Genomic DNA, 11,129 nt, shown 5'->3' with positions numbered 1-11,129 from the left:
GGGCGCCCGGGGAGGCTGGGGCCAGGAAGGGGGGGCCCCGCGGGACGGGGCCGCTCGCTGCCTGGGGCGCTGCCTGGGCGCGGGGAGCCCCGCAGCACCCCTTTGCTCCTGTCTGCCCTCTGCCTGGCCGAGCAGAGCGCTCCACGCGTGTTTCTTTCCGCCTGGCTGCCGAGGCTCGGCTCCGCGGAGCTGCGCCGCCCGGGGGCCGGGAGGGCGGAGGAAGGACGGGGCTGGGGGCTGAAGACGCGGAACTTTCGCTCGTCGGTGGGGCTGGGCTGGGCTGGGCTGGGCTGGGCTGGGGTTGGTTTTTTTTTTTTCTATGTCTCAAAATTTCTTCTCTCCCCCTTTGAGGGAACCTCTTCTTTTCATTTTCTTGTTTCTTTGTTGATCTTATCAGAGGAACCAGGACTGGAAGAGGACCCAAGAGAGACAGAGACAGAGACACACAGTGAATGAGAAGAGCTGGGGGCTGGTCCCATCTCCCTCTGAGTTGGCCTTGTGATCTTAGGGCGGGCACTTTGTCCCCTGGGGGTTCAGCTCCTCAGGGGAAGGCTGGATGCTGGGCCGACACCTGACCTGCAGGAGGAGGTGCACCCTGCTTTCCCCACCCTCCTCAGGAATCCCCCCAGACCCCTGCTCCCCGGTGCGGGAGGAGTCCAGCTGGCCTGCCTGTGGGCACGGTGCCCAGCGGGCGGGACCCCCATGGCGGGCGCTGGCACAAACCTAGGATCTGGCCATGTTTGCAATTGTTTGGGTTTTTGTGTGAGTCCTGCAAGGTGGGGAGGATGCCAGGCTGGGGCTTTTGTACCCAGAGGGGCTTGGGGAGTGGGTGGGGTGACCCAGCTTCTGGCTGAGTTTTCTTTCTGTCTCTTTGGATTAAAAACAGAAATTCCCGTCTGTACAGCGCAGCCAGGTCCCACAGGCTGAAAGGCTGGGGGTGGGGGAGCCACATGGCTTCAGGCCCGAGCTGGGCCGGGCCTGGGGGGAGGGGCAGGAACCCACCAGGCCGGCTCCTCTACCCTCAGGACAGCTGAAGCTGCGGGGAAGAAGCCCAGGCTCCCTGGGGTGGGCACTGCTTCCTCTGGGCGCCAGCAGGCGGCGCTGTCTCCCCGCACACGGGAGACCGGGAGCACACAGGATGGACCCCAGGACCTGGCTGCATGGCCACCTCCCCCTTCTAGGGTCCGCTTGCTGTGTGACTTTGTGACTGTGTGGCGGGCCAGGGGCTCTCGGCACACCTGACAGCACCTTCTCGGAAGCCACACTGAGGCCCTTCCAGGCTCTGTGTCACCAACGTTGGTCTGCAGGGACCCAGAAGAGCCAACTGGAGTGCACACAGATACCCAGACACTCCACCCATGCCCTAATCCCACAGTGATGGCCAGTGTGGAGAGTGGGTGGCCTGCCTGAGCACACACAATCTCCCATGGGCCTTCGGTGACCAGGCTGGGCCTCCTGCTGCTCAACAGCTGCTGCTTGTGCTGCTATCATGAGAATCCCGGAGCCCCTGTACGCTGCCTAAGACCCAGCCCGCTACAATGGGGTGAGGGGGCTGGGGTGCTGCCTGGGTGCGGGGGGGGGGAGGAGTGGTACCACATTTTCAAAGTAGCCAGAGATCCACATAGGATTTCCCATGAAATTTTGCAGTGTTTAAAGTCCTGCTGGAACACAGGTATGGGCCATTGGTACGGCATGCTGGCTTAGCAGGTGTGAGGCCCTGATTCCCAACCACAGCACCAAAACCAACCAACCACCCCCACACACACACCCACACACCCACACCCACACAACAGCCAGGTGCAATTAATGCCCACAATCGGAGCACTCCGCAGGCAGAGGCAGGAGGCGCAGGAGTTCAAGGCCACCCAAGACTACATTGGGAGACCCTGTCTCAAAAGGTAAAAAAAATTCTGAGTGCCAGTGGCTCATACCTGTAATCCTAGCTACTCAGGAGTAAGACGATCCTGGTTCAAAGCCAGCCCAGGCAGGAAAGTCTGTGACACTCTAGTTAACGATCAAAAAGCTGGAAGTGGAGCGATAGAGTGCTAGCCCTGGGCAAAAAAGCTAAGGGACAGTGCCAAGGCCCTGAGTTTAAGCTCAGTATTACCACAAAAACAAAAAAAAATATGACAGAAACAAAGCCCAACCCAGTACACAATTATTCCGATATTATGCCTGGAGACAGGCCTACCTACCTCTCAGACTCTGGTGTGAATGGGGACATGGGACCTAGAAATGGCTTCGGAGCCAGGCACCGGTGGCTCACGCTTGTAATCCTTGCTACTCTGGAGGCTGAGCTCTGAGAATCACAGTTCAAAGCGGGGGCCTGGGCAGAAAAGTCCCCATGAGACCGTTATCTCCAATTAACCACTCAAAAACCAGAAGGAGAGGCTGGGAAGGTGGCTCAGTGGTAGAGTGCTTGCCTCGCATGCATGAGGCCCTGGGTTTGATTCCTCAGCACCACATAAACAGAAAAAGTAGGAGGTCGCACTGTGGCTCAAAAAGTAGGGCGCTCGCCTTGAGCTGAAGAGCTGAGGGACAGTGCCCAGGCCCAGAGTTCAAGCCCCATGACCGACCAAAAAACAAAGAACAAAACAAAACAGAAGTGCTGTGGCTCAAGTGGCAGAGCACTAGCCTTGAGCACAAAGGGGCTCAGGAACAGTGGCCAGGCCCTGAGTTCAAGCCCCACACCGACAAAAAAAGAAAAACACATGGTTTCAGAGAAGCCAGGCACAGTGGCAATGCCAGTCATGTATCTACTTGGGAGCTGAAGGCAGGAGCATCACCAAAGCCGGGACACTACCAACCCTGGGACCATACCAAGACCTCATGAAGAACAAAACAAAGGAAAAGGAGCTTAATGCTCTTCTGAACTGGAGGTGTGGCTCCCTGGTGGACGGCCTGCCTAGCAAAGCACAAAGCCCAATACTACCAACATGAGAGATTGGCTGGTCCCTGCGGTAGCTGGTAACACGGAAGCTTTCTCCCCAGGGTGTCTGACCACAGGTCCATTTTTCTTTAATTAACTCAAACATAAGCAGCTGCCTGTGGCCATGGTCACCCACGATGGACCCACAGCACCTGCTACTGCACCGCAGCGGGTCCGCTGCCTGGCAGATGCTCCATGCCTGTGCTGGGCAGAGGGGGCCAAGCACCTGCCCTGAGTCCTACCTGGGAACCGGCCAAAAGCCACGTGGAGATTCTGGGGCCTGGAGGTCTAGGTGGAAACCCAAGACCTGAGTGTCCTCAGAGAGGGTGAAGGAGGCTGGGTCAGCCACCAGCTCCTGGACTTCCACTCTGGCCTGCGGGTTCTCTGGGACCCGAAGGTTACCGCTGGCCCGAGGCTGGGAGAGCCTAGCCCTGCATCTCCAGCCCGCCTGCCTCGCTGGCACACCACACCAAGGCCTGAGGGCCGTCCCCCAGGGTCCTGGGAGCTTCCCTGCAGGGGACCACCACCTGGTCTCAGGCTAGGGCCTTCTCAGTTCCAGGCCTGCAGCTGGGGACAAAGGCAGCACGGTGGGGACTGCTCTCCCCACGGTCCTAGGATCAGAGGATCTGCAGCCTGCTCCGCCAGCCCGCCCACCCACCCACCCCTGCTTCCTGAGCCAGGTCCAAAATTGATTAAACTAAGTAAAAAGCACTGCCCAGGGAATGACAAAATTGCTAAAATTCTCCTTTCTTCCCTCATTCTATTGTTCTCTCTCCATCTGGTGCTCTGGGGATCAGCTAAAGTCACTGGTTACTGTGGAAACCGCCCCCAACTGTACCCCCCAGCCGCCTGCCCCCAGCCCGGCCCTGGCTCCCCCTTCTCTGTGCAGACACACCTGCCTGCTCAGGGCTAGGACCCCGGCCAGCGGGCTGGGCTGGCCGCACGACGCCCTCCTCCACCGCCAGGGGCCCCAAGATGGGGAACACCAGGGAAAGAAACTTTCCCCAACTTGCCTCAAACTCTGACTTGGCCTCAAAGCGTCTAAAGCCAAGTGAGCAGAGAAAGTGAGGGAGGGAAACCCGGGTGAGCGGGGAGGGCCTTGCTGACCCGTGAGCATGCGCACTGAGCCCCGGAGAACTGCTGCTCTGGGAGGGGAAGGGAGGAGAGGAGGGAGCCACGGAGCCCAGCCCCTGGTGCCAGCCGGGAGGGGAGGCCGCCTGCTGCCCCTTCCTCTGGCACCCCCTCCTGCCCTCTGCCAGCAGGGCTCTCTCGGCCTCCCTGGCACAGAGCAGAGGGGGCTGGCTCCAGCCCCTGCTCAGAGCCATTGTTTTTCTTCTCAACACCCCCAAGTTCAAGTTCATCTGGGTGTTACATCATGTCTGGTTGCTCCTGGAAACCAGACGGGTCAGACGTGACTCTGGGGAAAGGGGGTGGGAAGCTAGAGGGGGCTGAAGTTCCTTCCCCTCCCCTTCTTGCCACTAGGGAGCTCTGAAGTTTGAAGTTTGACAAAGTTTTTTGGCCTTTTTTTTTGTTGTTGTTGTTAGAGAAGAAGGAAAAGAAAGAAAGAAAACCCCCTCAAACCACACACACACACACACACACAACTTCATTCCACTAACTTTCTCTGGCCTGGCGCCTCACAGCAGAGGCGGGCCAGCGCCCACAGAGGTGGCCCTGGCGGCCGGGCGGGCAGAGGTGGGTCTCTGTGGGAAGCCTGGGAGAGGGGCTTTTGTAAAATGTGCAGGAGGGAGACCTGGGCACACTCTCTTCTGCAAGGCCTCGCCTGAGACCCAGACGCCCTCCAGCACCTCTCTGCCCTGCGGAGGTGGCGTACCCTACCTTGCCCCCTAGGGGCTGGGTCCTGCTCATCCTGTGTCTTAGGGCACAGGCACACCAGGGGACCGTCATTGCACATATGCACACACGCATGTGCAAGAGTCCTGGGGCTTCAGGCTCGGGGAGGTGGGGGCAGTGCCTTCCCTGATGAGTGCTTTTGCAGAGGCCTGGAGCCCTCACAGGGCTGCTGGGGGCTGAGAGGGGGGCGGGGCTCCAGCCAGCCAGCCCTGCCTTTCTCGTGGTGCCAGAGTCTCTGGGAAAGGAACCTACCAGGCCTCCTCTGCCCCTGGCCAGCCCACACATAGCCAGGGAAGCGGGGAGGGCCAGGAGCCAGGGCTTCTAGCAGAAGGGGCCGGGAAGAGCAGGAGAGAGCCCAGGCTTCCGTCTGAGATGCCTCAGGCTTCTATCTTTGCTGCAACCACGCCTGGCCCAGAAAGCCTCTAGCCTTGCTTGGGTCCTTGGCCCCCTTCCCCAGGGCCAGGGCTGTCAGAGCTAATTATCCAATTAACCGATTAGCCAGGGAGCCTGGGGGCTGCCTGGGGAGGCCGCTCAGCTGGGCGTGCAGAAGCCAGCCAGGCTCAGCCCCTCGCCACGTGGAGATGCCCCTCTCCGCCAGTGCCCGGGCCGCACGGGGCTGGCTCCTACCTGAGACTGCTGTGGGATGTTCAGAAAGTTGCCGTCCCGGGGTCCGATGCTGACAAACCGGTTGGCAGAGGAGGCGCCTGTCGCTGCGAATGCTGTGGAGAGCGGGGAGAGAGGGGGACACCTGTCAGACCATGGAGCCGCCTGGGCACTGCCTTTCAGGGCTGCTGAGAGAGGGAGGCTGGGTTAGAGCTTGCTAGCGGCTGGTGCTGGCCGGCAGTGAGGACAGGCCAGGGGCTGCGGTGCTGGAGGCCCCCATCCTCTCACTGGCCAGAAGCACTCCCACCATACCCCTGCCCCCCAGAACTGACCCTCAGCCAGGTGTCCGCTCGAGCTAAGGAAGGGGCACTGATGCTGCAGCCAAGGTTCCTGGACCCAGTTCTGTCCCCTACCGAGATCCTGGATAGCACTGGGAATGACCCGGCCCGCAGGCGCCCCCAGTGGGTGCCCTGACTTTCCCGTTGAAGAAGAGGGCCGGATGAGGGTGGGAGCTGGGGAGACCTTCTCAGGCCATCTCCCCAACCCTGCAGCCTCGCTGGCCGTCCTGAGTTGTCCCCAGATTGGGCAGGCAGCCTCAGGGAGCTCCCAGTGGGCCTACTGGAAGGCTGCGTCACACAGGACCAGAGGTGGGGGGTGTGGGGGTGTGGGGGGGAACCTGCAGCCTGGCTGCCTGGTGCGGGGCCAGGGTTGGGAAGGCTCAGGCTCCCCCGCCATCCTCCTCCAGTTGATGGCCAAGCCCGAAAGGACCAGTAACCTCAGAACTGAATTATGGACCAAGGGGTCAAGAGGAGGAACAGGAGGAGGAGCAGGAGGGGGAGGAGGAGGAGGCCATAGTGCCTGGCAGAGTCCCAAAGCTCAGTGTCCTGGGGAAGGTGTCCTGCATCGGAGCAGTCGAACAAACCCAACACTCCTGAGCTCTTCTTTTTTTTTTGGGGGGGGGTCGAATTGGAGCTCTACAGGAAGGAATAGGCCCTGAACTCCCAGTAGGGTGGGGGTGGAGATGTCCTCGGGGGTTAAAGGAGTCACAAGTTGCCTGGGAAGCCCACCCTTTCCCCCAATGCCGAACACACCTGGGGCCTGTGCTCGCCGGCTGCTGCCCACCTGCCTCCCCGTGCCCTCCCCGCGCCCATGAGCATGAGTTCCTGTCTCGTGGCAGATGCAGATGAGCGGATGGCATGGTGATGGTGGGGAGGGGAAGCGAACTCAAACCAGGGGGGGAGGAGAGACAGAGGGTGCGAACAGACAGCAGTGGGGGGTGGGCCGTCCTCCGCCTGCCCGCCTGCCTGTCGGCTGGCTGCCAGGCCCTGGCCTGTGGCCTGTCAGCCCCAGAGCTCGGCCCGCCCGTGCCCGCTCCCTGCCCACAGGCAGTGCCACCCAACTGTCCTCTGCCTCTCTGTCCTTCACATCAGGTCTACCTCGGGCCTCACCACTCAGTGTTCTTCTCTTCCCTTTGACAAAATTTGTCATTGGTCTTAAAGAAAAAAGAAAGGAAAGAAGGAGGGAAGAAGGGAAGGAGAAAAGAATGGGTGGAAGGGAGGGAGGAAGGGGGGGAGGGAGGAGAGAGATGAAGTAAGCCAAGGCCCAAAGCCCACCCACCACTTCAGAACCACCAACCTAGGACAGGAGCTGAGGGAGAGGAAGGGCGAGGGGTGGGAGGAGGGAAAGGGAAAAAAAAAAAAGAGGAACGACGAGAGAAACCAAATGGGAGACTGAGGCAGGGTCAGGGCCAGCCCCTGTGTCTTCAGAGGCCTGTGGGCTGGATGGGGGGGGGCAAGGCAAAAAGGGGGTGGTGGTGGCGTCACCTTGTGCTCACAGTGATTTTTGTTTTGGTGTGTATAGGGGAACAACGAAACAACAAAAACTAGATATATATTGAAAAACAAAACCAAAAAAGAAAAACAAAACAAAAAAAAAAGAAAAAGAAAAAGGAAAAAAAAAACAGCAATCAGGCATGATGATGGCATGGCTGTGCCTCCCGCCCCCCCCCGCCGGCACCCACGGCCCGGCACCCCACCGTGCTCTCCCTCCCGCCCCCCAGGGGGGCCTGGGTCACCCCCACTGGGTGCGAGCAGTGGACAGAGAGGCTCATGGGGTGCTGGCCTGGTGCAGCTGAGGCCCGGGAGGCTGAGGCTGGGGCTCCGAGGCGCTGTGGGGGGACCTGGCGGTGGGGAGGGGCCGCTCCTGCCAGGCAGTGCGGGGGGGGGGGGCCACCGTGTGCATGGCGGGAGGCTGGGCGCTGTGCTTGCGTTTCCATGGTCCACTTACAAGGTGACGGAGGAGTCAAGGCGGCGCCGTCTGGGGCAGTGCTGGTGGATTTGGAATCAGGCATAGGAAGGGGCACAGGTCTGGCCACTGGAGGCGGCGGTGGTAGCAAAAATGACCCCGGGACTTTGCCCTGGCCGCTACCGTTGGGCTGCGAACAACATAAATAGAGTGACGCATGAAAGCACATCGCACACACACGCTCCCCTGCGCGGCCGCCGCGCACGCGCCTGCTCGCTCGTGGGAGTGGCGCTCCCGAGGGAGTGGGAGAGGCAGGCCGGGGCGGGGCCTCCTGGCCTCACCAGGGCAGGGTGGGGAGGGTGGAAGGCCTCTATTTGGTCTCTCAGGTGTTTCTCTCTTTTTTTTTTTGTCCTCTTGAAGTAGAAGGAGGGGGGGTTGTCCGACAGACGGCTGGTTATTTCCTAAGGAAAATGGTTTAGATAGACATGCCACTAGTCAGCTGCTTCTAGAACTCTTTTGCACCTGAGGACCTCCCATGGCAGATAAGGCAGCTCACCTTGCCATCTCCAAAGGCCCTAGAAAAACCTTCCTCTGCACTTGGGGGGGGGGTACAGCCTCAGGAGGAACCCCACAGGCAGTGGGGGGCGGGGCTGGCCTTTCTCTACAGCGTCCCTGTGGCTCCTCAAGAGTGTGAGCTTGCCATGCCACCGTGGCTCACACCTGTCATCCCAGCAACTCAGGAGGCTGAGAGCTGAGGATCGTGCATGGTTCAAAGCCGGTCTGGGCAGGAAAATCCTTGAGACTCTTTAGTCTCCAATGAACCACCAAAAAATGTTGGAGGTGGAGCTATGGCTCCATTGGTAGAGTGCTAGCCTTGAGCAAGAGAGCTCAGGGACAGCGCCAGGCCCTGACTACAAACCCCAGGATCAACACTAAAGCAAACAAAAACAAAAGCGTGGGTCCTGTCCTGTGCCCTCTGCGGTGTCACACCTGAGTGTCCCTGTCCAGGCAGGGGCCCTGTGTGGTTAGGGTCCCTGCTTGGGAGACACAGGTGCCACAGGCTCCCTGGCCTCTTGCTGGCAGCTTCCCTGAAGGGTCGCCTCGATGCCCACCTCCATGCCAGGGAAGGCCAGGTCCCTGCTCTCCATTCTCTTCTGCAGGCACAGCTTTCCCTCCTCCGGCCCCTCTCTCCTATGGGTGGGCAGCGCCCACAGAGCCCGCACGGTCATGAGTCACTCGGTTGGCAATCATGTCACCTGCGCTATGATAGTGAGATTCTGCCTCCTCCCTGCAAAGACAGCGAGTCTCCCCCCCCCCAATCCAGGCCCACAGGCCACCTTTAACTACCACCATGTCTACACCACCCCCACCCCAGGACATAGCTGTCCTCACCTGGGGTGGCTATATCTAGAACCATTTGTGGGGCGGGGGTGGAGGTGGGAGGTTAGTGGGGGTAGCTGCAGCTTAGCACCCTGCAGCACACAGGGTGGCCCCCAGGACAAAGGAGCACCTGTGCACAAGTCACCGGTGTTACTGCGCAGAGACCCAGCACAGAGGGAACTTAGTTCCCTCACTTCACAGCTAAAGAAACTGAGGTCACCTAGCGACCACTGGCCAGGCCTGGAGTTCAGAGCCATGTCTGATCCCAGAGACCCTGTAGACTTCCCCAAGTGCTCTTCAGCTCACACTACAAGAAGTGTGTCACTTCACCGGGTCACAGGTAACGCAGGCTGCCCCATTCAAGGCCCCCATGATGGGGAGCAGACTGGGGTCTTCCTGGTCCCACACACCACCTTCACATTCCCAGACATTTTAAGCCATTCCAGACCAATGGCGGTTCCAGAACAGAGGCTGGACGGCCTCAAGGGCACTCACGGGAGTGCTTTCCATGCCCTTCCAGGCCCGTTCACTCCTGGAGGCCAGCCAGTTCCCTGAGTCATACCATCTCTCCCCATCCTGCTCTTCCGGTCTTGACCTCCATGCTCTGAAGTTGGCAAAAGTACACGACCCTCAATTCCCACTCACAAGTGCACCACTTCAAATTCATAAGCCCCACAGCTGAAAGGCCCAGCTCTCCTTCCTCCCTCCCAGCGCCTGGGTCTGACACACTGTCCCTCCCAACTGGCTCCGCCCACTGCTCCTGCCCTCCCTCACCATGACATGCAAGGGCTGGGAATGCGGCTCAAGAGTGCTAGCCTTGGAAGTGGCGCTGTGGCTCAAGCGGTAGAGCCCTCGCCTTGAGCTGAAGAGCTGAGGGACAGCGCCCAGGCCCAGAGTTCAAGCCCCACGACCAACCAAAAAGAAAAAGAGAGAAGTTAAAACATTTCTTTGGGGCTGGGAAGGTGGCTCAGTGGTAGAGCGCTTGCCTTGCATGCATGAGGCCCTGGGTTCGATTCCTCAGCACCACATAAGCAAAAAGAAAAGGAAGTGGCACTGTGGCTCAAGTGGTAGAGTACTAGCCTTGAGCTGAAGAGCTGAGGGACAGCGCCCAGGCCCAGAGTTCAGGCCCCACAACCAGACCTCCCCCCTCAAAAAAACAAAACAAAACAAAAAAAGAGTGCTAGCCTTGAGCAGAAGCCCAGGATTCCTCTCCTCAGCACCACATAAACAGAAAAAGCCAGAAGTGGCGCTGTGGCTTAAGTGGTAGAGTGCTAGCCTTGAGTAAAAGAAGCTCAGGGACAGTGCCCAGGCCCTGAGTTCAAGCCCCAGGACTGGCAAAAATAAGAATAATAATAATAATTCAAGCCAGGAGCAAGGTGGCTCACACCTGTCCAGTCAGGAAGGCCTTGAGACTCTTATCTCCAATTAACCACCAACAAGCTGGAAATGGCGCTGTGACTCAAGTGTTAGAGCACTAGCCTTGAGCAAAAAAAGCTCAGGGACAGCACTCAGGCCCTGACTTGAGTTCAAGCCATAGGACTGGCACGGACACACAGACACACGGACACACAAACGAACACACACACACACACACACACAAATCCAGAAGCCTTGGACAAAAGCAGGCAGTGGATCTGTGTCTTGTGCAGTCACACTGGAAACAGCCACTTTGGGCTCAGAGGACAGCAGAGGCTGCAGATGACACTGAGCTCCAAGAGACAGTGCTCCCCTCAGTCCATGCCTGTAGGCTTCTGTCAGGCAAGCAGGAACCCCTCCCCCTGCCTGCCCCCCTCCCTTCCTCCCCACTGCAGACTGCAGCCTTTCACCTTCTCTCTGGGCCCCCAGCAACTGGCCCCAGACCTTCCAGAAATGCTTGCAACCACAGGGTGGCCATAGCCTCCTTTCTCACTCTAGAGACTGAAGTTGCTACTCCCGTCACACAGGGCTAAGCCTGGCCTGATAGGAGCCAACGCTGAAACTTGCCGAATTCTGACTTTCCATTTCTAGAAGTAACTTCCATCTGGGCAGGGATGTCTGAGCTCTGGTTGGGGTATGGGTTGAGGTGTTACACGTCTTGTAATGGTGCTTGTAATGATCTCATTGGTCAGGGGCTAGAGGG

At 59.2% G+C, this 11,129-nt stretch overlaps 1 protein-coding gene across 1 annotated transcript in view; it reads right to left on the bottom strand.

The window, feature by feature from the left end:
- Window positions 1–261: 261 nt before the first annotated feature.
- The window catches only part of Nfix (nuclear factor I/X (CCAAT-binding transcription factor)), a 63,765-nt gene continuing 52,897 nt past the window's right edge, over window positions 262–11,129 (bottom strand). The window contains exons 8-9 of the mRNA XM_013034211.1: window positions 5,411–5,502; window positions 262–408 (exon numbers count right to left, since the gene is read on the bottom strand). Of these exons, the coding sequence (XP_012889665.1) occupies window positions 5,431–5,502 (72 nt within the window). The 3' untranslated portion in view covers window positions 262–408; window positions 5,411–5,430. The remainder of the gene's footprint in view (window positions 409–5,410; window positions 5,503–11,129) is intronic.

Source organism: Dipodomys ordii, unplaced genomic scaffold (genome assembly GCF_000151885.1).
Source record: "Dipodomys ordii isolate 6190 unplaced genomic scaffold, Dord_2.0 Scaffold184, whole genome shotgun sequence".
NCBI lineage: Eukaryota > Metazoa > Chordata > Mammalia > Rodentia > Heteromyidae > Dipodomys > Dipodomys ordii.
Note: the sequence above shows the minus strand (reverse complement) of the source record. Positions and strands in the feature narration are given on the sequence as shown.